The sequence below is a fragment of the Choloepus didactylus genome, chromosome 10 (assembly GCF_015220235.1).
Source record: "Choloepus didactylus isolate mChoDid1 chromosome 10, mChoDid1.pri, whole genome shotgun sequence".
NCBI classification, from domain to species: Eukaryota; Metazoa; Chordata; class Mammalia; order Pilosa; family Megalonychidae; genus Choloepus; species Choloepus didactylus.
Genome location: NC_051316.1, coordinates 83249171 through 83275221, shown reverse-complemented (window position 1 = coordinate 83275221; position 26051 = coordinate 83249171). Strand labels below are relative to the sequence as shown.

Below are 26051 nucleotides of genomic sequence, written 5' to 3'. Positions count from 1 at the left end.
CTCAGTGGCCACCATGGAGGCGAGAAGGCAGTGGCATGACATATTTAAAATTCTGAGAGAGAAAAATTTCCAACCAAGAATACTTTATCCAGCAAAACTCTCCTTCAAATCTGGGGGAGAGCTTAAATTTTTCACAGACAAACAAATGCTGAGAGATTTTGCTAATAAAAGACCTGCCCTACTTCAGATACTAAAGGAAGCCCTACCAACAGAGAAGCAAAGAAAGGAGAGAGAGATATAGAGAAATTTAAGAGATATATGTAGAACATTACATCCCAAATCACCAGGACACACATTCTTCTCTAGTGGTCACGGATCTTTCTCCAGAATAGACCATATGCTGGGACATAAAAAAAGCCCCAATAAATTTTTAAAAAAAAATTGAATTTAATCAAAGCACATTCTCTGACCACAATGGAATACAAATAGAAGTCAATAACCATCAGAGACTTAGAAAATTCACAAACAACTGGAGCGTAAAAATGAAAGGGAGATGAAAACATTCCTGGATAATCAAAAGCTGAGGGACTTCATCACCAGTAGATCAGTCTTATGAGAAATGCTAAAGGGAATTGAGCAGGCTGAAAGGAAGGGACACTGAAACCACATGAAGAAATAAAGATTTCCAGTAAAGATCACATGGTAAATATAAATACCAATATTACTGTATTTTTGATTTATAACTCCACTATTTACTTCCTACAGGATCTAAAATACATAAACTGTAATGATAAATCAGTGGTTTGGGACTCAATGTAAAATATGTAAGTTTTGACAATAACTACATAAAGGTGGGGGAATGGAGGAGTATAGGAACATAGTTTATGTGTCCTATTGAAGTTAAGGTGGTATCAAAGAAAAACAAGATTGTTATAGATTTAAGAGGTTGAATTTAAGCCCCACGGTAAACACAAAGAAAGTATCAGAGAATATGACCATAGAGATGAAAAGTAGAGTATGGGTTATGAGAAGTGGGGGAAGGGGCAATGGGGAGTTAAGAAATGAGTGTAGGGTTTCTGTTTGGGGTGAAGGGAAATTTCTAGTGATGGATGGTGGGAAGGTGATAGCATTGCAACATTCTAAATGTGATTAATCCCAATAATGGAATGCTAGGGAGGGGTTGAAAGGGGAAGATTTAGGTTGCATATATGTTTCCACAACTGGAAAAAAAAAAAAAAAAGACAGTCTAAATAGATAATGACAATTAAATGCTAGGATGATCCTGGATGGTATCTGAGGACGGAGGAGAGGAGGCTCAAAGGGACACAGTTGGGACAGAAGAGAAAAAAAAAGGAAATATAGAATGTAAGCTTTGTATCAATGTTGAATTTCTTGAACTTCTTAGCTGCGCTTAATGGGATTGCATAAAAGAATGTTGTTGTTCATGGGAATTGCATATGTGAATTATATTGTTTGTTCAGGGATGTGTAGGACTTGCTCTCATATGCTCAGAAGACAGAGCAATAGATGATGGATAATAGGGAGGGAGGGAGGGAGAGAAAGAAAGAAATGGTGGTGTGACAGGATGTTAAAGGTGATGGCTTGGGGTATTGGGGTCGGGGGGTCGGGGTATGTTGGAGTTCTGTGTATGGGGTTTGTATTGTTTTTGCAACTGTTCCTGCAAGTTTGAATTTATTTCAAAATAAAATTAAAAAAAAAAAAAAAACCACTTGCCTCTGCTTGAGATACCGTATAGTAACCTATTGTCAAAGTTTAGCTTTGTCAACTTTTAACCTCTAATTTGGAAACTGGCTATGTTTACCATGATATAAATTAAAATTCTGAAAGCTTGAGAAAAAATGAGATAGAGCTTCCTTACCTTTAATTGACTGCAAAATAAATGACGGTATCTTAAGTACCCTACAGTGTAACAGAAATCACATGGGCTTTGGAGTCAGACATATTGGATGTGGACTTTGTCTCTGGTATGCAACTATGTGATCTGAGCAAATCAACCTCTGAGTTTGTTCCTTATGTGTAAACGGGGGATAATAATTGTACTTACTTCGTGTTAGTCTGTTGTGAGGATTCTATCAGATAATGTTTTTAAAGTACTTCACCTTTTTGATTCTCAGTAATCATAATCAACACTCCTTCCCCAGTCCAAAATCAGGGCAGCATGTTCGTTTGTATATGGCTGTTTTCAGGGGCTGGAAACCAATCTTGAGGCCTCACCCCATTATTCCCTTGCAGCCAGAGGGACCCCAGTTAGTCTTTGCTCCCATTTGGAAATCACAGACTCGTGGCAATCGTAATCACTCATTACCTGTGTATTCCTACACAGCAGGCCTGACCTGCTTTATGTCTGCATCTTTATAGAACAAGTGGATGAGAGTATTCTGTGCTACACATTTCTGTCCTTTGTTTTAGTTGTTAAGATAGATGGGTATTATGGGACCTTGCTTTGGAGCTGAGTTATGCCCTGGGGATGTTAGTCAGGCTAAATCCATCAAAGATATTAAAAAGAGCACATGAGATCAAGAAGTAAATTAGTTCTTGAGTTATTAAATGTTCTCCACCAAGATTAGTATTCCATATTGTTTTCATTGCCATTGGGTACTTACTCTGTATGATTTGGTATCTGGGCAACTTTCCACATAGAGGGATAAACCTGCCATGTACTGATAAAGTAATATGTTTTGTCTTTATTGTTTTCAGCCAACTCTTAGGAGCCAGAGAACCTTGTTTACTGCTTGGGAAAGTCATTCTATGGATTTTATTTTCAGGTGATCTTAAGGGGCAGCAAGGAGCGCAGCACTGGGGCCACTGGAGTTAATGCAGACTCTTCCCGCTCCCATGCTATCATCCAAATTCAGATCAAAGATTCAGCCAAGAGGACATTTGGCAGGTGAGCTGGAAATATGCAGGGAATTGGATTGTCTGCCTTTCCCTAATATGACTTTGAAATATGTATTATAAATGACAGGACACTCTGCCACCATAGAATTCTTCATTTCATGGATGCAGAGCTGAGTTGTTAGCCCTGAAATAAATCATTGTACTAAAGTGCCATCAGTTGATTAACCATGAAGTAATGACCTATTGTTGGTCAAAACTAACTTATTAAAAGGGACATTGATTGCTTCTAACTTGGAACTCAGTATCAGTAGAGAAACAGTAGGGAATGCATCTCAGAGAGCTTACAGCCCCAAAAAAGGAAAATGAATCTATCTTTCTTGAAAGAAGCCATAAGACAATTGGGTACATTCATTGCTTCACTGGTGCTATCTTAGCAAACTCTCTGCCACACTGATGGATGAGCCTATCTCACCTCTGAGTAATGAATTTTTTTTTTCTTGTTGTAGCACACAAAAGTGTTTCTATTTAATTATCTAAGTGGTCACCTTAGAGATTTGCATTGTGGGCATTTAGCTTTATGGAAAGTGTTTTATTAATTTCAGGCATAGTTTCTCACAGATGATTAAAAGCAACAGAAGTGTCTGAGTGAACAGTGCCAGCAGCAGCTGACAGATCAGAATCTCGTGATAATTTTGGAACTCTGACAGGAATGTCTTTCCTTTCCTGAGGATGGGCCAGTGTTACTTTCTTCCTAAGGTCACAGAATGCTGACTGATGTAAAAATAAACTGAAGCCCCAAAGAAGTCATCCCTGCTGTGTCTTTTTCTCTAGGATCTCTTTTATTGACTTGGCTGGCAGTGAAAGAGCAGCAGATGCCAGGGATACAGATAGACAGACAAAGATGGAAGGCGCAGAAATAAACCAGAGTCTTCTAGCTGTAAGTTGTTAAAAAACCTAGAAATCCTTCTTGAGAGATTTTGCCCTTTTTTACATGCAGCAGCCAGAGGGGACAAGGGTGGGGTGGAATCAGCAAGACAAAAGGCATGCTCTTAGCTGATAATGGAATTCCAGTGTTGGAGATAGAGGCTGCCCAACTCTAGGCAACTTTCCCCTTCTCCCCCGCCTTCTCTCCTCTGGTCAACCCCTGCCAATGGGGCACAGAAGTATTGCTAAAGTTGTTGAATGGTTAACTTAGGAAAAGTTTCTCACTGTCTCCAAGTTTTAAAATTTAATTAATTTTCAAATATACCAAAGTTGAACTAATAGTATTATGATCCCCCATATAGCTGTCAGCCAGTCTCAACAATTATCAACATATGAATAATCTAATAAGCTCCTCCTTTCCCCTTGTGGGATTATTTAAAGCAGAACCTCGTCATTATGTAATTTCTTCCACAAATATTTCAGTATGTATTTTTAAAGATAAGGACTCATTTTAAAAAAATATATAATCACAATATCATTATCACACTTTAAAAAATAGTTCTTTAATGTTATCTGATATCCACTAAGTATTAAAATTTGTCTAGTTGTCCCATAAATATTTTTTCTTTTCATTTTTTTTTAACAACTTTTTAATTTTGGAACAATTTCAAACTTACAGGATGGTTACAAAAATATTACAACCCCCATACAGAGAACTGCAGGATACTCCCCCATACCCAGATGGACCAATTTTAACATTTTGCCACATTTGCCATATCATTCTTTCTATCTATCCATTTATCAATCCATTTTCCGAACACTTGAGTGTAGATTGTATGCATCATGCTCCATGAAATGTAATACTGCCATGTACATTTCCTAAGAATGAGGATATTTACTTATGTAGCCACCTTAAGTGCAGTTATCAAGTTCAAGAAATTTAAAATTAATATAAAGCTTACATCTATTTTCCATTTTTTCCCAAGTGTCCCAATATAATGTCCCTTTGAGCTTTATTTCCTCCTTAGCTAGATCCTATCCAGGATCATGTATTGCCTTTAGTTGTTCTATCTTTTAATTTTAATTGTGGGAACACATATACAACATCAACTTTCCCATCGCTACCACCCCCCAGCCATACCATTCCTTAAGATTAATCACATTTACAATATCACGGTGCCCTCACTGCTTTCCATTACTAAAACTTTCCCATCTCCCCAAACAGAAATCCTACATCTGTTATGCATTACTCCCCATTCTCCCTGTCCCACCCCCTGGCAACCTGTTTTCTAATTTCTGTCACTATGAGTATTCATATTCTCCTCTATTCTTTGTAGCAAACATGGGGCTAAAATTTAACATTCCACACTTAGAACAATCTCGGTTGCTTTGATACCAACTTAACTTCAATAGTATATACAAACTATTTTCCTATACTTCTCTATCCTCCTACCCTTAATCAGTTCTTATCAGTTCTTATCACAAATTACATATTTATACATTATGAGTCCAAAACAATTGATTTATCGTTACATTTATCCATTTTCCTTCTAGATCCTGTAGGAAGTAAAAAGTGGAGTTACAAACCAAAATACAATTGTACTGGCATTTATATTTATCCATTTCATTACCCTCCCTGGAGATCTTTATTTCTTCATGCAGCTTCTATTGTCCTTTCCTTTCAACCTGCAGAACTCTCCTTAGGCTCTCCTGTAGGACCAATCTAATGGAAATGAACTCCCTCAGCCTTTGTTTATCTCCCTCATTTCTGAAAGACGTTTTTTCCAGATATAGAACTTTGGGATGGCAATTTTTGCATTCAGCAGTTTTAAATATGTCTTTCCACTGCCTTCCTGTCTCCATGGATTCCAATGAGATGTCAGTACTTAATCTTATTGAAGCTACCTTGTACATGATGTGTTGCTTCTCTCTTTTGGCGTTCAGAATTTTCTCTTTATCTTTGGCATTCGACAGTTTTATAATACATCGTGGTTCGATTCTATTTGAGTTTATCCTGTTTAGAGTTCATTAATGATCTTGGATGTGTATAGTCATGTTTTTAATTAAATTTGGGAAATTGTCAGCCACTATTTCTTTGAAAATTCTTGTTGCCTCTTTTCGATATCTTCTCCTTCTGGGGCTTCCAAAATGCATATTTTTGTATACTTGATAATGTTCCACAGGTTCCTCAGGCTCTGTCCATTTTTCTTCATTCTTTCTTCTTTCTGCTTCTCTGACTGGATGATTTCAATTGTCTTATCTTCAAGTTCACTGATTCTTTCTTCTGCTAGTTCCAGTCTGCTGTTGAACCCCTCGAGGAAACTTTTAATTTCTGTTACTGTGGTCTTCAGCTCTTTTGTTTCCTTTTCATAATTTCAAGCTCTCTATTGATATTCTCTTTGTGTTCATCTGTTGTTTTTCTGACTTCCTTTAACTGTTTTTCCATGTTTTCCTTTAGCTGTTTGATCATATTTTGGACCATTAAAAAAAAAAATCTTTGGCTGGTATGTCCCATATCTGGTCCTCCTCATTGACAGTTTCTAATGTTTTAATCCTCTCCTTTGCTGGGGCCATTGTTCCTGTTTCTTTAAATGTTTTTAATCTCTTCTTGAAACCTAGACATTTTGCTATTATAATGTGTTATTGCTGGAATTTTAGACTCTGAGGCATCTGTTCTTTAACCTTGTACCCAGCTAGTGTTCTGATAGATCTTTCCTTGACTGTCATGGAAAAGAAAAGAAAAGAGAAGAAAAAAAAGGAAACATCTTTCCCAGTCTTTGCGGATTGACTGACATGTGCAAATGCTCTCCTTTTAGTGAGGTTAGACAATAGTTCCAGGCCAAAGCATAGGAAATTCCCGGATTCTTTCCGTGCATGTGTCTTCTCTTGGGTGTGTCTGTATGACCTTAGGATTTCCCTCATTTGCACGATTCCAGATATCTCCTCTTCCCTAGGCAACAATTTCCTCACAGTTCTGGGTGCTTCACTCTATGTCCTACAGCCAGCAATCCCTTGTGCCAGGCAACATGACTTGACTGCTCTCCCCTAGTGATCTGGAGGAGAGCTCAGTGAGCTGCCTTCTACATACAGGGGAAGTTCTGGGATGGTGAGTCTCTCAGGCCAGCACCAGATACATTGGACCAGACATAGATGCTCCCACTATGTGCACAAAGGTTACTCTGCTCCCTCCAGACCTAAACCAGGGATCTCCACTGGGAGCCTGGCCCAGCACCTTGCTGAGCAGGTGGGGGGGGGGGGCAGCAAGGGCACCAAGAGATCCTACCAATTTAAATAACCTTTTTCTTGATTTGCCCTATTATTGCCCTGTCCTTTAACTGTTTTGTGGAGCTTTGAGGAAGATGTTTTTGCTGGTTCTTGCTGGTTCTTCCAAGCTTCTGTGGGGGGTGGGAGCCTGGAAGCATCTTGCTCTGCTATCTTAATCGAGGCAAGGCCTAGAAATATCTTTGCACAGTTGGTTTGTTCAAATCAAGCTGTAAACAAGAGTTTGCCAGGGTTTCTGTAACAAAATTCACAGACTGGTTGGCTTAAACAACAGGAATTTATTGTCTCACTGTTTTGGAGCCTAGAAGTCCAAAATAAAGGTCTATAGCGTTCCATTGGTGGCTTCCTGGCAATCATTCTCTGCCTCCATCACATGAGGATGTGTTTCCTTTTTCTCCTCCTATTTCTTCTACTTCTGTTTCCAAATTTCCTTTGCTCATAAGGACTCCAGTCATATAGAGTTAAGGCCCACCCTGATTCAATTTGGCCTCATCTTAATAGGCTCCTCAAAGATGCCGTCTGCAAATGAGTTCACACCCACAGAACCAGGGGAGATAGGACTTGAACATGTCTTTGTGGGGGATGTGATTCAATCTACCACATTCCCAAATTGCTTTTGGTTGGTATATCTCTTTTATTCTGTATCATTTCTTCTTCCCTTTTTTTTTTTTTTTTTTAATTAATATATTTGTTGAAATAACTGCTACTGGGATAGTTCTTGCTTCTAGGCCTTTTCAATGGACAGAGCCAGGAAATATGTGGTTTTTGTTTCTTGTTTTTGAAAGAGAAAAATATATCAGAGATTTGCATGAATAAATCTAACTCAAATTTCAGATTATAGGGATTTTACTTAATGTCTTTGAATTTATATTTGTCTCCCTTTTCTCTTAGTCTAGAAACTGTAGTACTAACGACATTAATACAATTTATTTGCTCTAATATATATGCATTTCAAAATAATGCTAATGTTATTCATAAGATGATTACTGAATTCAGTATAAGATTTCTTCGCAATTTTCTTTTCGCCTTTCCATTAGGGATGTATAGCAATAATACTGTGTTGCAAAGTTACTTGAATGAATTCTTCTGTTGGTTAAGCCTACCAATTTCATATTCAGTTAGGTTCATTTGTTTGATTTTAGTTTTCGTTTTTAAGAATTATTTTCTTTATTTTGATTTAATTTTGTTTTATAATTATTTAAATATTTACATGGTTCCAAAGTAAAAATCATTGAACAAGTTACATTCGGAGAAGTCTAGTTTCTTTCCCTATTCCCTTAACTTTCCTACCTCTCTCCCCTTAAGTAACCATTTTTCTACCTATATATATAGATAGATAGATAGATAGATAGATAGATAGATAGATATTCATACCTTTTCTCAGACAGAAAAGTAGCATATTTTTTCTCTTACCAATGTCCTGGAAATCACTCTATGGCATATGTAGGCATCTTCCACATTCTTTTTACAGATCCCTGGTGCTTCCTTGAGTCCCTCCACTTGACTTAAATCCTTTTGATCAGAGCTGAAGTATCAAACTAGGCACATTCTTCCTAGGCCTCAGGATGGATGAATTTGGAGAATGAAAGATGTAGAAGAGGAAATCAGCATCTATCATTATTATTATTATTGTTAATTTTGAATAATTTTAGACTTATAAAAAAGTTGCAAAAATAGTAAACAGCATTTCTGTATACCCTTCACTCAGCTTCCCCTAATGATATGGGATGATAATAATGGTAGTGAAGACATTGGAACTCTGGATTCTGCTCAGTTTTTGCTAGATATACCTGTAATGGTCTACCCTAAGGAAACACTCCCCCACCTCCAGTCTGCCCTGAGGACCCTGCCATCATCCTCCACCTAAAGAAATTAACCCTTCAGTGCCTGCTAAACCTGTAATCATCTCCTCTGAGGAAGCAGCCCTCACTCTTCTGTCTGGAGAGAGTAATCCTGTTTCACCAGATGAAACTGCATTGGAATGTCCTGAAGTAATTGGCTTGAAGGATACTTCTAATTCTTTTCATGACCCACCCCCACCACCACTCTTTTCTTCAAGACCTATCACTAGACTAAAGTCCCAACAGGCTCCAAAAGGTGAGGTACAAAGTGTGACCCATGAGGAAGTACAATATACTCCAAAAGAACTGCTTGAGTTTTCCAATTTAAACAGACAGAAATCAGGGGAATATGTGTGGGAATGGATATAAAGAGTATGGGATAATGGTGGAAGGAATATAAAGTTGGATCAGGCTGAATTTATTGATAGGGCCCACTAAGCAGAGATCCTGGATTCAGTGTTGTAGCTGAAGGGGTTAGAAAGGGTGTTAACACTTTGTTTGGGTGGTTGGCTGAAACATGGATCAAAAAGTGGCCGATATTACCTGAGGTAATGAACTGCCCTGTGATGACTTAGAGGAGGGAATCCAAAGGCTTAGAGAGATTGGAATGTTAGAGTGGATTTATCATGGAAGACCTGCTCACGCACCCCTGGAATGTCCAGAGGACACAACTTTTACCAGGGCTGTGAAGAATAAATTTGTGAGACTAGCTCCGTCATCCCAGAAGAGCTCTGTGGACACCCTTCTCTGTAGGTCAGATATTACTGTGGGAACTGCTGTCACTGAGCTGGAATCCTTAAACACAATGGGGATAATCAGATCCTGAGTTGGCAGAAGCCTCACGGCAACAGTTAATCACCAAAGACAAAATAGGCATGGCTTCCATAATGGATAGCAGACTCAAAGCAGCAGTCAAAATAATCTGATTCGCAGAGACTTATGGCTTTGGCTAGTAGACCATGGAGTACCTAGAAGTGAAATAGATGGGCAGTCTACTAAATTCTTGTTTGAGCTGTGTAAGCAGAAGAATTCTAGGCCAAGTGAACAAAAGTCTAACTTGAATTACAAAAACAAAGAGTCACAGCCCCTTAATCAGTTCCCAGACTTGAGACAGTTTACAGACCTAGAGCCCCTTGAATGAGGGGAAGGCTGGGTACCCTTGAGGAAAGACCCTGTTACATTGCCCAAAATTTATACTGTTAATCTTCCTCTCAGCCTTCCCCAGGGGACCTGTAGCCTTTTACAGGGTAACTGTGCATTGGGGAAAAGGAAATGATCACACATTTCGGGGATTATTAGACATTGGCTCAGAAGTGACATTATTTCCAGGAGACGCAAAACATCACTCTGGTCCACCAGTCAGAGTAGGGGCTTATGGAGGTCTGGTGATCGAGGGAGTTTTAGCTCAGGTCCATCTCACAATGGGTCCAGCTGTTCCGTGAACCTACTCGGTGGTTATTTTCCCAGTTCTGGAATGCATAATTGGAATTGACATACTCAGCAACTGGCAGAATCCCCACATTGGTTCCCTGAGTTGTGGAGTGAGGACTGTTGTGGTAAGGAAGGCCACTAGACCTGCCCCTGCCTAGCAAAATAGTAAATCAGAAGCAATACCAGATTCCTAGAGGGATTGCAGAGATCATTGCGAGGGGTAGTGATTCCCACCACATCCCCATTCACCTCCCCTATTTGGCCTGTGCAGAAAACAGATGGGTTTTGGAGGATAACAGTGGATTATCGTAAGCTTAACCAGGTGATGACTCCAATTGCAGCTGCTGTTCCAGATGTGGTTTCATTGTTGAGCAAATCAGCACATCCCCTGGTACCTGGTATGCAGCTATTGAACTGGCAAATGCTTTGTTCTCAATAGTTGTTAGTAAGGACCACCAGAAACAGTTTGCATTCAGTTGGCCAGGCCAGCAGTATACATTGTGCTACCTCAGGGGTGTATCAACTCTCCAGCCCTATGTCATAATATTGTCCGCAGGCATCTTGATCGTTTCTCCCTCCCACAAGACATCCATTATATTGATGATATCATGTTGATTGGTCCTAGTGAGCAAGAAGTAGCAACTACTCTAGATTTGTTGGTAAGGTATTTGCATGGCAGAGGATGGGAGATAAATCAAACAAAAATACAGGGGCCTTCCACGTCAGTAAAGTTTCTAGGTGTCCGGTGGTATGGGGCATGTCAAGATACCCCTTCTGAGGTGAAGGATAAGCTGTTGCATCTGGCCCCTCCTACAACCAAAAAGGAGGCACAATGCCTGGTTGGCCTTTTTGGATTTTGAACACAACAGATTCCTTATTTGGGTGTGCTATTGTGGCCCATTTCCTGAGGACCAGGAAAGCTTCTAGTTTTGAGTGGAGACTGGAACAAGATGAGGTTCTGCCACAGGTCCAGGCTGCTGTGCAAGCTGCTCTGCCACTTGGACCATACGATCCAGCTGATCCAATGGTGATGGAAGTGTCAGTGGCAAATAGAGATGCAGTTTGGAGCCTTTGGCAGGCTCCTACAGGAGAATCGCAACACAGGCCCTTAGGATTTTGGAGTAAAGCTTTACCATCCTCTGCAGATAACTACTTTCCTTTTGAGAAACAGCTTTTGGCCTGCTATTGGGCCTTAGTAGAAACAGAATGCTTTACCATGGACCACCAAGTTACCATGAGACCTAACTTGCCTATCATGAGCTGGGTGTTATCTGACCCACCAAGCCATAAAATTGGACATGCATAGCAGCACTCCATTGTAAAATGAAAATGTTATATACGAAATGGGGCTCTAGTAGGTCCTGAAGGCATAAGTAAGTTACGTGAGGACGTGGCCCAATTGCCCATGCCCCCACTCCTGCCACATTACCTTCTCTTTCCCAGCCCAAATCTGTGGCCTCTTGGGGAGTTCTTTACAATCAGTTGACTGAGGAAGAGAAAACTTGGGCCTAGTTCACAGATAGTTTTGCATGATATGCAGGTACCACCCAAAAGTGGACAGCTACAGCACTGCAGCCCCTTTCTGGGATGTCCCTAAAGGACAGTGGTGAGGGGAAATCCTCCCAGTGGGCGGAATGTCAAGCAGTGTACCTGGTCATTTTGCTTGGAAGGAGAACTGGCCAGCGGTGCATTGATATACTGATTTGTGGCTGTTGCTAGTGGTTTGGCTGGATGGTCAGGGACTTGGAAGGAACATGATTGGAAAATTGGTGACAAAGAAGTCTGGGGAAGAGGTATGTGGATAGACCTTTCAGAGTGGGCAAAAACATGAAGATATTTGTGTCCCAGGTGAATGCTCACCAGGTGACTTCAGTAGAAGATTTTAATAATCAAGTGGATAAGATGACTTGTTCTGTGGATACCAGTCATTGTCTTTCCCCGGCCACTCCTGTCACTTCCCAATGGGCTCATGAACAAAGTGGTCATGGTGGTAGGGATGGAGGTTATGCATGGGCTCAGCAACATGAACTTCCAGACACCAATCTGACCTGGCCACAGCCACTGCCCAATCTGCCAGCAACAGAGAGCCACACTCAGTCCCTGATATGGCACCATTCCCCAAGGTGATCAGCCTGCTACGTGATGGCAGGTTGATTACATTGGACCACTTCCATCATGGAAGGGACAGCGATTTGTTCTAACTGGAATAGACACATACTTTGGATATGGGTTTGCCTTCCCTGCATGCAGTGCTTCCCAAAACTACCATCCATGGACTTAGGGAATGCCTTATCCACCTTCATGGTATTCCACATAGCATTGCTTCTGATCAAGGAATCCACTTCACAGAAAATGAAGTGAGGGAATGGAGACATGTTCATGGAATTCTCTGAATGGACTTACCATGCTCCCCATCATCCAGAGGCAGCTGTTTTGATAGAACAGTGGAATTGTCTTTTAAGGACTCAATTACAGTGCCAGTTAGGTGGCAGTAGCTTACAGGGCTGGGGCAGTGTTCTCCAGGAGGCTGTGTATGCTCTGAATCAGTGTCCATTCTATGGTGGTGTTTCTCCCATAGCCAGGATTCATGGGTCTGGGAATCAAGGAGTGGAAATGGGAGTGGCACCATTCACTATCACTCCTAGTGTTCCACAAGGAAAATTTTTGCTTCCTGTCCCTGCAACCTTAAACTTTGCTGGTCTACAAGTCTTAGTTTCAAAAGGTGGAGTGCTCCCACCATTAGACACAACAATAATTCCATTGAACTAGAAGTTAAGATTGCCACCTGGCCGTTTTGGGCTTCTCGTGCCTCTCATCAACAGGCAAGGAAGGGAATTACTGTACTGGCTGGGGTGATTGATCCTGACTATCAAGGTGAAATAGGACGGTAACTACACAATGGAGGTAAAGAAGAGTTTTCCTGGAATACAGGAGATCCCCTAGGGCATCTCTTAGTACTACCATGCCCTGTGATTAAAGTCATGGAAAACTGCAACAACCCAATCCAGGCAGGACTACCAATGGCCCAGAAACTTCAGGAATGAAGGTTTGGATCACCCCATCAGGCAAAGAAACAGGGCCAGCTGAAGTGCTTGCTGGGGGTAAAGGGAACATGGAATGAGTAGTGGAAGAAGGTAGTGATAAATATGAGCTACGACCATGTGACCAGTTACAGAAATGACGATTGTGATGGCATGAATATTTCCTCCTTGTTTTGTTACCAGTATGTTTGTATTTGTACATAAAGCAAATTTCTTTGTTTGCTTCCCTATCTTATCCCCATATGACATAAGTTGTATTGTTTATTTCGTAGTTAAGTTATAGGATATCAAGTTTAATAGTGAATGTTACCCAAGGACTTGCACCCTATTCTTGAGAGATTTAGTGTGTTTCTGATTGTATGCAGGACAGCTGAGTAGTTAGGTGAAACATGTCTGTTATTGTGTTTTATTTAGATATTAAGTATGGTTCAAGGTCATGTGTATAGCTGCCAAGTTGACAAGGGGTGGACTGTGATGGTTAGGTTCATGTGTCATCTTGGCTAGGTGATGGTGCCCAGGTGTCTGGTCAGGCAAGCACTGGCCTAACTGTTACTGCAAGGACATTTGTGGCTCCTTAATAAACCTGAAGGCTGGTTTATTAAATCATCAGTCAGTTGATTGCATCTGTAGCTGATTACATCAACAAAGGGCGTATCTTCTTCAATGAGAGACTTCTGTCAGCTGGATTTAATCCAATTAGTTGAAGACTTTTTTTTTTGGGGTGTCAGGTGGATTTGTTTTCTTTTTCTTTTCTTTTTTTTAATCTTCATTTTATTGAGATATATTCACATACCACGCAGTCATAAGGGAGAAGAGAGAGAACTTTTCCTGCTTCATTCAGCCAGCCTCTCCTGGGGAGTTCATTGAAGACCTTCATCAGAGTTGCCCCTTGCTGCCTGCCCTTCAGAATTTGGATTCGTGCATCCTGCCCTATGGAATTTGGACTCGTGCGTCCCCACATTTGCATGAGATATTTTCATAAAATCTCATGTTTATAGATATCTCCTATTGATTCTGTTTCACTAGAGCATCCTAACTAATACACCAACTATGAAACCTGGAAAGAAGTACCTTTGAGGTCATACCAGCCCTTTGGAACTTGACCTAGTCTATTTCAGTGGGTTATGGCATACAAAGAGGCCTGGGAAAAAGCCTTCTGGAGCAGGATCAGAAACTGTGCTTTGTGAGGTGTTGACCCCTTCTGGAAGATCTTCTCAGTACTAAAGTTTGGGGATACTGGATTGATTTGTAATAAAGGAGGAAATTCCCTTATACCTTCTTATATCCTGTATCTTCTTCGAGCTTCGAACCTTCTGTTCTAGGATGCAGGGCAGGGGCAGATGCCTTGAGTCCCAGCTGCAGGCCTCTATGGCTGCCACTAGGAACAGCCACCACTCTCAAGGTTAATTGCCTATCTTGGTGAACCCAGCACTGGCCCTTCCAAGGGATTCCTTCCTCCTCGTCTCTCCATTACTTTGTGTTTACTGCCTTTTGGGCTAGGTGCGTGACTCAGCCCAAGAAGAAGTAAGAGAAAGTCTCCCTTCCCGTCAGTCTGCCCGCCACCCCACCCCGCTTCCTCTTCCTCTTCCTCTTCTGCTCTTCCTGCTGTTTTTGATGGGCATGTGCCCCTGGAGGTCTACATATCTGGGCCTCTGGTGGCCCAGATTCTAGGTGATTTTTCAGGTCCCTCCTAGCTCTGACTTTCTAGAATTGCTCCTGCCCATTAAGCCTACAGGTGTGGGGTGGGGGTGGGGAGGGGCAGAGTGAATATGGATAGTTTCTCCACTTAAGTATATCCGTAGTTGGGAAGAGTGTGAGAAGAGGACAGAAAGGTAGCTGACAAACAAGCACTATTTCCTATCTTCCCACCCCAAAGCTAGAACTCTGGGACCTGAGGGTGAGTCTCTTCATCAACTTGGAGCTAATCCTGGGATCAAAACCACTATGGGGCGCCTTAAGTTAGGCAGTGCAGGGTAGTGTTTCCCATTCTAGCTTGATTTTAGTTGGGGAACAGGATATTAACCAGGACACTTTGACTCAGGGGATTGGCCTGAGTGTGATTTTTTTAAGAAACCACTTAATTAGAAAAATAATCTTTGTATGGTTGTAGCATCTAATTTCTCACTCCCTCTTTCCATTCCAACATCTGATTTGCTTGTTTTTCTCGCACTTTGCAGCTGAAGGAATGTATCCGAGCACTGGATCAGGAACACACCCACACTCCTTTCAGGCAAAGCAAATTAACTCAGGTAAAGTTAAATGTGAGCTTTGAGTTTGTTCTGGTCAATTCATTTATTCATTTTTCCATTCATTTGTTCATTCAACAGAGCATTCACTGCCAGTAAGACCTGATGCTAGGCATAGTGGGGTAAAGAGACCAGAAAGAGTCATACTCCTTCCAGGAACTCTAGGTCTAGTAGGAGAGAGGGGCATACTCAGGCAGAGATACATGGAGTCTCTGATGGTGGGCAGCATCCTCGGTGGCAGAAGAATAAGCAGCAACCCTATTTTGGTCATCATCCAGCAGCTTTTCATGTATATCTGATGTAAAAAACGTTGACAGTTTAGTGGAATCTCTGAACCTTTGAAGAGAATGGTGTAGCTGTCCTTGTTACTTTCTTGGCTGTAAGACTTAAACCAGTGTTTTGGGACAAACATTAATGGCTGCAGTTAAAAACAGTGAGTTAGACTGATCTACGTGTGCTGATGGAAAAAATGGCCAAGATCTACTGTTATGTGAAAAAGTAAGCTATAGGGATGTGATCAAGGTAGCAGACTGAGAAACTCCAGGGCTCTATCCCACCATCCCATCCCCACAGAAGTTGTAAGCAATAAGCAAGAACTTATAGAACCATCTTTCTCAAAGCTCTGATAACAGTTAAAGGGTTGCAGTAACAAGTCAAGTGCTGAATCAAGAAAAATGTACCTTAAAAATGGTTGGGAAATTGTATGATGCCCATGCTGACCTTTCCCACAGAAATGAGAAAGCTAATCATCAAATCATACAGAACAGCACTGGACCTTGAAGAGCCAAAAATATCTTTAAAAAGAACAAAGTTGGTGGACTCACACTTCCCAATTTCAAAAGTTAATACAAAGCTTTAGTAATTAAAACAGCATGGTCCTGGCACAAGGAGGGACATATAGACCAATGGAATTAGAATTGAGAATACAGAAATAAACCCACACATCTATAACCATTTGATTTTTGGTAGAGGTGCCAAGTCCACTCAATGGGCAAAGAATAGTCTCTTTAACAAACGATGGTGGGGAAACTGGTTAGCCACATGCAAAAGAATGAAACTGGACCCCTATCTCACATCATATTTAAAAATTTACTCAAAATAGATCAACAACCTAAATATAAGAGCTAATACTATAAAACTCTTAGAGGAGCATGTAGGGAAATAGCTTCAGGACTTTGTATTAGGCAATGGATTCTTAGACTTTACACCAAAAGCACAAGCAACAAAAGAAAAAACAGATAAAATTGACTTCATTAAAATTAAAAAGCCAAAAAGTGGAAGCAACCCAAATGTCCATCAACAGATAAATGGATAATCAAAATATGGCATATACATATAACGAGATTTTATTCAGCCATAAAAGGGATGAAGTTCTGATATATGCTACTACATGGATGAACCTTGAAGACATCAGTTGAGTGAAATAAGCCAGACACAAAGGGACAGATATTGTATGATTCCACTTAAATGAAAAAAACTAGAATATGCAAATTCATAGAGACGGAAGGTAAAGTGCAGGTAATCAGGAGCAAGGGTGAGGGGAAAGGGAAAGTTAATGCATGATGGGTGTAGGGTTTCTGTTTGGGGTGATGCAAAATTTCTGGTAATGGATGGGGGTGAAGGTAGCACAAGGTTGTGAATGTGTTTTATCTCACTGAATTGTATGCTTGGGAGTAATTGAGATAGGAAATCTTATGTTGTATATATGTTCCCACAATTTAAAAAATGTGATAGAGATAATGACAGAGATGGGGCAAGATGGCGGCATAGGGGGGTGTGGAATTTAGTTAGTCACCGAGAGCAACTAGTAAATAGCCAGGAACAACTAGAAAATAGTCTGGAACAACTGATGGTAGAGGGGACATCTGTGACTGGACAGCATGGTGCACCAGTCCGGAATGGGTGGAACGGCTGAGATCACAGCATAGAACTGGAAACTTGATACTGATTACACCCTGTTCCTGAGACCTGGGCCCATCTGGTCTGGGAAAATCTGATTGGGGAAATCAAGAAAACGGGATGCCTAGACAACAAAAAATTACAGATCACACTAGGAAAAGCAAAATAAAGTTTCAGTGGCTAAGAGATCTCAAATGGAGTCAAGAGGTCATTCTGGAGATTATTCTTATGCAATATATAGATATCCCTTTTTAGTTATTAGTGTATTAGAATAGCTGGAAGGAAATACCTGAAATTGTTGACTGCAACACAGTATCCTTGATGCTTAAAGATGATTATATAACTATAGCTTATTTGGTGTAACTGTGCAATTGTGAAAACCTTGTGGCTCACACTCCCTTTATCCAGTGTATGGACAGATGAGTAGAAAAAAGGGGGACAAAAAGTAATTGAATAATAGGGGATGTTCCAGTTTGCTAATGCTGCCATTATGCAAAATACCAGAATTGGCTTTTATAAAGGGGGTTTATTTGGTTACAAAGTTACAGTCTTAAAGCCATAAAGTGTCCAAGGTAAGGCATCAACAGCAGGGTACCTTCACTGAAGGATGGCCGATGGAGTCCAAAAACCTCTTTTAGCTGGGAAGGCACATGGCTGATGTGCTTGTTCCCAAGTTGCATCTCAAAAGGGCATTCTTCAGAAATGTCAGTGTCAGCTTCCTATGGTTGTCTTCAAAATGTGTCTCTCAGCTGCAGCTCTAAGTTCCTTTTCTTTGTCAGCTTTTTATATGGCTCCAGTGATTTAATCCATACCCACCCATTCAGGTAACACCTCCATGGAAATTACCCAATCAAAGGTTTTGCCCATAGTTGATTGAGTCACATCTCCATGGAAACACTGAACCAATAGGTTCGAACCTAATCAACACTAATACATCTGCACCCACAAGATTGCATCAAAGAACATGACGTTTTGGGGGACATAATACATCCAAACCGGCACAGGGCGGGTAAAAGACTATTAGATGCTTTGGGTGTTCTTTTTTACTTTTATTTTTATTTTTATTCTTATTTTTTGGAGTAATGAAAATGTTCAAGACTGTAGTGATGAATGTACAACCATGTGATGATACTGTGAATAATTGTACACTTTGGACGATTGTCTGTTATGTGACTATATCTCAATTAAAAATTGCGTTTTTAAAAAAAGAGAGAGATAATGACAATTAAATGCAATACATGATCCTGGATTGGATCTAACATTTGAGGCAAAAATGCCCAAAAGGACAGTATTGGGACATATGAAAAAGTTGAAATGTAGACTGTAAGCTTTGTATTAATGTTAAATTTCTTGAACTTGAACTGTTTTTAAGGTACTTATATTAGTGAATATTCTTCAGTCTACTCTCAAATATTTAGGAGATAGATGGATAGACAGAATGATACTACAAATGTGGCAAAATGTTAAAAGTTGGTGAATCTGTGTATCTGGGTGGGGGATATGTTGGAGTTGTCTGTATGGGTTTTGTATTATTTTTGCAACTGTCCGGTAAGCTTGAAATAATTTCAAAATAAAATGTTTAATTTTTTGAAAATGAAGCTATAGAATAATGTAATGATATGATTGCCTTTGTGGATTTTCAGACATATTTTTCTATTACTTATGTAGCCATACATAAACATTTATATCTAGAAAGATGTAAAATAACAGTTCACACTGGATACATCTAAAGGGTAGGAATGGGGATAAAGGTGGAACTTCAAGTTTTCACTTTATACCTTTGTATATGGTGTGACCATTTGTTGTTTTATAATTTTAAAAAATGTGCAATGAGAAAAAACCTATGCAGAAAAATAATTCATGTTAATTGTGATAATTCTGGCTAATGGAACTATATATATATATAGGTATGTAATACGTATTTCCTTCTGTCTTTCTGTCATGAAAATGTGCTTCTTTAGTAATGGAAATCACCATTAGATACTGCGTCATCCTCTATAATGGATGGAGAAGAGTGACGTGGACAGGTCTGCCTAGGCACAAACAGATACAGAAACAGTTGTGTACCATTCTGCACAGTGTCCTGAGCCCTGTAGAGGACAGAACAGGTAGAGGAACGTCTAGAAGATTTTTATATTCTGCAGAATGAAGCCAGCCCAGCATCTAGATGAGGTTTTTACTTTGTGCAGCTAGCCTAGCAGTTCCACAGGACCTAAGGCAGAATCTATAGTAACACAGGTCATGGCTCCTTCCTAGTCAGAATTAGCGATTCTTTGGGTTAGTCAGTATCTTCTCAAACATGATTTCTGCTAGGGACATAGGGACCCCCCTCATAGGTCATTGCTCCTAATTTTGATGTTGGCTCTATTTTTTTTTTTTTTTTTAATCATCATTTTATTGAGATATATTCACATACCACGCAGTCATACAAAACAAATTGTACTTTCGATTGTTTACAGTACCATTACATAGTTGTACATTCATCACCTAAATCAATCCCTGACACCTTCATTAGCACACACACAAAAATAACAAGAATAATAATTAGAGTGAAAAAGAGCAATTGAAGTAAAAAAGAACACTGGGTACCTTTGTCTGTTTGTTTCCTTCCCCTACTTTTCTACACATCCATCCATAAACTAGACAAAGTGGAGTTTGGTCCTTATGGCATTCCCAATCCCACTGTCACCCCTCATAAGCTACATTTTTATACAACTGTCTTCGAGATTCATGGGTTCTGGGTTGTAGTTTAATAGTTTCAGGTATCCACCACCAGCTACCCCAATTCTTTAGAACCTAAAAAAGGTTGTCTAAAGTGTGCGTAAGAGTGCCCACCAGAGTGATCTCTTGGCTCGTTTTGGAATCTCTCTGCCACTGAAGCTTATTTCATTTCCTTTCACATCCCCCTTTTGGTCAAGAAGATGTTCTCCATCCCACGATGCCGGGTCTACATTCCTCCCCGGGAGTCATATTCCACGTTGCCAGGGAGATTCACTTCCCTGGGTGTCTGATCCCACGTAGGGGGGAGGGCAGTGATTCTATTATTTTTTTAATTCAGTTTTAATGAGATATATTCACATACCATACAATCATCCGTGGTGTACAATCAACTGTTCACAGTACCATCATATAGTTGTGCATTCTTCACCCCAGTCTATTTTTGAACATTGTCCTTACACCAGAAAGAATAAAAATAAGAATAAAAACTAAAAGTAAAAAAGATCACCCAACTCATCACCCCCCATCCCACCCTATTTTTTCATTTAGTTTTTGTCCCCATTTTTTTTTTACTCATCCATCCATACACTGGATAAAGGAGTGTGATCCACAAGGTTTTCATAATCACACCGTCACCCCTTGTAAGCTACATTGCTATACAACTGTCTTCAAGAGTCAAGGCTACTGGGTTGCAGTTTGATAGTTTCAGGTATTTCCTTCTAGCTATTGCAATACATTAAAATCTAAAAAGGGTTATCTATATAGTGCGTAAGAATGTCCACCAGAGTGACCTCTCAACTCCATTTGGAATCTCTCAGCCACTGAAACTTTATTTTGTTTCATTTTACATCCCCCTTTTGGTCAAGAAGATATTCTTGATCCCACGATATCAGGTCCAGATTCATCCCCGAGAGTCATATCCCACATTGCCAGGGAGATTTATACCCCTGGGTGTCAAATCCCACCTAGCGGGGAGGGCAGTGAGTTCACCCGCTGAGTTGGCTTAGCTAGAGAGAGAGGCCACATCTGAGCAACAAAGAGGTACTCAGGGGGAGACTCTCAGGCACAATTATATGCAGGTTTAGCCTCTCCTTTGCAGTGATGAGCTTCATCAGGGCAAGCCCCAGCTCTGTTATTTTTTAAAACAAGTTCCCTGTCCCCAGAAAGTGTGTTCCTGTTAATTTTTTTAAAATACGAATAGTACGTACAAGTTCAAAGAAGAAGGTTAAAAAGTACCTTAAAATCCCACCTCTCATGGACAACCACTGCTATCTACGTATAGATCCAGTTATAGGTTTATGGAGTCATATACCTTTTTCACTCAAAGATGAATTTCAGGTATCTTTCCTTGTACCTAAATACAAATATATATGATCATTTTTATTGGTGGCTTTGTATTCAATTATAATTATTTAGTTTATTCCCTATTTATATACTCTTAGATTGTGTTCCAGTTTGTATATATTCTGTCCCCCAGGAAAAACCCATGATCTTTTAATCCAGTTTCATGGGATATTGGGATTAGGTTGTTTCCATGGAGATGTGACCCACCCAACTTTGTTTAGGGTGTGATCTCTGATTGAATGTTTCTATGGCGGTGTGGCCCCACCCATTCAGCGTGGGCCTTGATTAGTTCACTGGAGTCCTATAAAGGGGCTCACAAACCGAAGGATCTCAGAGCTGCAGCTGAGACAGACATTTTGGAGACGGACATTGGAAGCAGATTTTTGCTCCAGAGAAGCTAAGAGAGGACAAACGCCCCAAGAGCAACATTTTGGAGAATGCCATTTTGAAACGCCACCTGGGAGCAAGCAGACACCAGCCTGTGTCTTCCCAGCTAACAGAGGTTTTCTGGATGCCAATGGCCTTTCTCCAGTGAAGGTACCCTATTGTTGATGACTTACGTCAGACACTTTATGGCCTTAATACTGTAATTTTGTAACCAAATAAACCCCCTTATAAAAGCCAATCCATTTCTGGTGTTTTGCAAAACGGGAGCATTAGCAAACTGGAACAGATTATTTTAAATCATGTTGTGATGAATATCCTGTTTTTAGTTTTGTTTTGTTTTGTTTTTATCAAAAAGTTTTGGAAGTGTAGTTGCCAGACCAATAGTATGCATGTTTTAACATTTCATTCAAATTGCCAAACTCTGCCCTCCAGAAAGCCTGTACCATCATGGTACATGGGCAGCATAGGAGAGTGCCATTTCCTTAGACCCTCTCCAGGGCAGGCTGTCATCCGTCATTTTTAATCTTATGGATGGAAAATGTTAGTTTTTTTAAATGGTTTGTTTCCATCTCTTTGATTAGTGCATTTTTCTGTGTTTTTGGTCATTTGCATTTTTCTCCCTTCTTGAATTGCCTTTTTGTGGACAGAGGGGACTGTAGTCCCATGTCCTGCACACAGTATATAGTCAATAAGCCTTTTGTTAGTTGACTTCTTTCATTGATGTCACTGCCTTCTGATCTGGACAGGTCTTGAAGGACTCTTTCATTGGCAATGCCAAAACTTGCATGATTGCCAACGTCTCACCAAGCCACATGGCCACTGAACACACTCTGAATACCTTGCGCTATGCTGATCGGTGAGTTGGCTCCTAATGGCAGGTTGTGTGCATGTGTGTGTGAGCATGTGTGTGTGTGTGCATGCATGTCTCATTCACACATAGGCTGTGAGCTTGAACTCCACCAGTCTGTTCTTGGGGCAGTGATCCTACTATTGGGAGAATGTGCACTTGGTCATTTGAAGAATATGAACAGGTGGGCCCCTGCCATTTTGTAAGTGTGACAAGAGAAAGACAACACATTCCCTTGTTCAGGAGTCAGCTGCCCCACATCCATGGCGTTTAAATATCTAGTGGGAGATGAAATATTTCTCAGGTTTTCTTCCTGCTGGCCTCAGTCCTAATTGTAAAGATGAAAATATATGCTACTGGTCAGGGCAGAATCATGTAGACCTATGTAGATTCAGAAGGGATGTGTTATAGAAGGGTATACTGAGGCTCAGAGCAGGGCAGGAATTTTCCAAGGGCTCAATGGGAATTGATGACAGAGTTGGCACCTCTACCTGCCTGGTCAGGGCTTTTCCTGGGATGACTTTGGTATTTGCCAGGGTCCCTTCCATTGCTTACCTTGTGGTCACATGTGTCTCTTTTGGTGGGAGAAGATGCCCTCATTATTATTTTTTCCTGTGGTTGCTTTGCTGCCTGGTCCTGTTTCATATTCTCTTTGATCTCTCAGAAACTGTCCCCAAAACTAACAAGAACTATTTGAGGGAAAACTCTTTTTATTACCATTGAGGCATTTTTAGTGTCCATGGCATTTTATGAAACTCATTGGGAGGAAAGGTGAGCTCAAGGTGAGGAAAGACAAGTTTAAGGTGAACTTCATTTAAGTTCCAAGAGACCTCATATATCTTTTTCTCCACCATGACCCTGGTGCCAAGACAGTACTTGTTACCTACTAGATGCTCTATAAGTATTTGTGAATGAAAGAATGAACACTTTTTGAGTGCCAGGTCTTGAGTGAGGCACACTGAGCATCGTATCTCATTTTGTAGAAGTAGTAGTTCACAGAGTGGTCACAAAAATGTGCTCTGGAGTCAGACTATCTGAATCCATATCCTGACTCGGCCACTAATAGTTGAGTGGCCTCAGGGAAGTTTTCAGCTTCTCTGGACCTCAGATTCCTCATCTGTAAGAGGATAATAATAGCACATACCTCACATAGCAGTTAAGTGGAGTCAATGAGGTAATGTGTGTGAAGGGCTTAGCACCATGCGTGGCCCGTAGTGAGCATTAAATAAATGTTACTTTAATAATAATAAAATTAATAGGCCCCCAAAATAAGTTTCCTCAAAGAGGTTTCCTTTATTGCAATTAGTTTCCTAATGCCAGCACACTAGCACTGCTAGAAGAAAGTGTCTCCAGACACTGCCAAACATCTGTTTGTTGGCTACTCAACAAACAGATCAGATAGAAGCCTTGAGATGATCCATAAGAGCACTGTGACTTGAAGTTGTTTACCACCATGTATCTATCACCCAGCTTCAGCAATTATTAACCCTAGGCCAGTCTTGTTTCATAGCCCCACCCACTCCCTAAATCCTAGGCATCATATCATTTGCTTGAAGTTCATAATTAGGACTAGAGAATAAGACATCTCTCCATGCCTCAGTCAAGGAAGAGGGAAATGACCTGTTCTTATAGAGAATTAAGAAATTATTTGAAGTAGTTTTGGTTTTTTAAAAAAAGGGAATAGAAATAATCTCTCCCAGTTGAAGTAGTCTGATAAATTATTGAAAATAAATGTGAAAGCCATTTGTTTTATGTGGTTAAATGAAGCCTAGTGAAATTAATTTTAGGTAAAAATCTATGCACACACAAGAATGAGTTCAATTTTATTTGGTAATTTTCAGATTTTCCCCCCTCTGATTTAAAAGTCTCAACTCCCTATGTACTAGAAGAATGTTGCTAAATAGCTCAAAAATAAAGTGCCAGTTGGAAACCTAAAAGTGTCAGAAGAGAGCTCGGTGCATTTATTAACAGGAGTGATTTTGGTAATGGGTAGAGCACACTGAAAGCCTTTAGCATCAATGGCCAAATTACCTGTAACATTCCTTCTGGCACTCAGGTTTCTAGAATTATTTACTATGACTCCTAGGTGGAAAATCTGATGTTTCTCTCAATGAAAATTAAAAAGCTAAGACTTTTGTAAGGGGAAGTAACTTAGAGCCATCTGGACTTTCCGTAGTACCTCGCAGCTCATTCCTCTTATGTATGCCTTACTGCAACATCTGAAGAAAGCCCACAGACATGTCCAGGTGTCTCTGTTCATCCCCCATCTCTTTGCTCAGCTGTGTTATCTGCCAGTCTTGCCTTTCAGACCTAAAAGGAAGATTTAAATCAAATCTGGTTTTCAGAAATGGCCAGAAGGGTCATTTGGCTATCTGCAGAAAGGACTGAAACCCAAAACAATAGAAAAGACATTTTCCAGGAGTTCCTAGGAAGTACTGCTCCCTCTTAATGGATTTTAATGCAGAAATTATATACATACCACCAGACAGTCATATTTTTGCTTGATGCCTTCTTGTAATTCTAAATCCTTACAATGTTTTGAAGTATTATAGAGTAAGAGATTCTCATCCAGCAACTGAATTCTAACCTAATTCTGGGTTTTTCCATGCTCCCTAAAATTTCCTTGTGGAATAGAGCAGTAGTTCTCAACCGAGGGTAATCTGGCAGTGTCTGGAGACATTTTTGATTGTTGTGACTGGAGAAGTGCTACTGGCATCTAGTGGGTAGAGGCCAAGAATGCTGCTAAACAGTCTACAAATGTACAGGTCAGCCCCCATAACAAAGAATTATCTGGCCCAAGATGTCAGCAGTGTTGAGGCTGAGAAACCTTGGAATAGACAAATCATTTTACCCTTAATGGAATTAGCACCCACTTATTTGTGAGTGGGTGGGGGTGAGGGATGCTCCCTGAAGTGCCTAGCAGGTTCAGGGAACTCATTTTTTTGGAGAACCCTGAAGAAAGGGGTGGTTTGCAGAGAAAAGGGCTCTGATTGTGGCATAACATGCGAGTGGTAAACACTCCTGGGTTAGTCCATCTCCAGGAAACACAGCCTGGGCCCTGCAGGAATGTAGTGCAGTCCTGAGACTGGCTTCCCTGGCCTATCCCAGGCATGAGGCTGTGGTGATTTCCCAACTCCTCTGTTTCTGGAATGTTGGTTCCTTACTTATACCTTCAGAGAAGATACCAGTCTTTTCTTGTTCAGATAGGAGGTATCTTCACACTGAAATAGAATCTCCTCTTATTCTCTCCCAGATAAAAAAAAATAACTCCCAATGCATGTAATGCTTTTCT

The 26051-nt window shown here is 40.4% G+C and overlaps 1 protein-coding gene across 1 annotated transcript in view; it reads left to right on the top strand.

Moving 5' to 3' along the window:
• KIF24 (kinesin family member 24) overlaps positions 1-26051 on the top strand; it is a 94210-nt gene that overhangs the window by 54024 nt on the left and 14135 nt on the right. Inside the window, exons 7-10 of the mRNA XM_037851303.1 lie at positions 2727-2848; positions 3631-3736; positions 15496-15567; positions 22659-22768. Of these exons, the coding sequence (XP_037707231.1) occupies positions 2727-2848; positions 3631-3736; positions 15496-15567; positions 22659-22768 (410 nt within the window). The remainder of the gene's footprint in view (positions 1-2726; positions 2849-3630; positions 3737-15495; positions 15568-22658; positions 22769-26051) is intronic.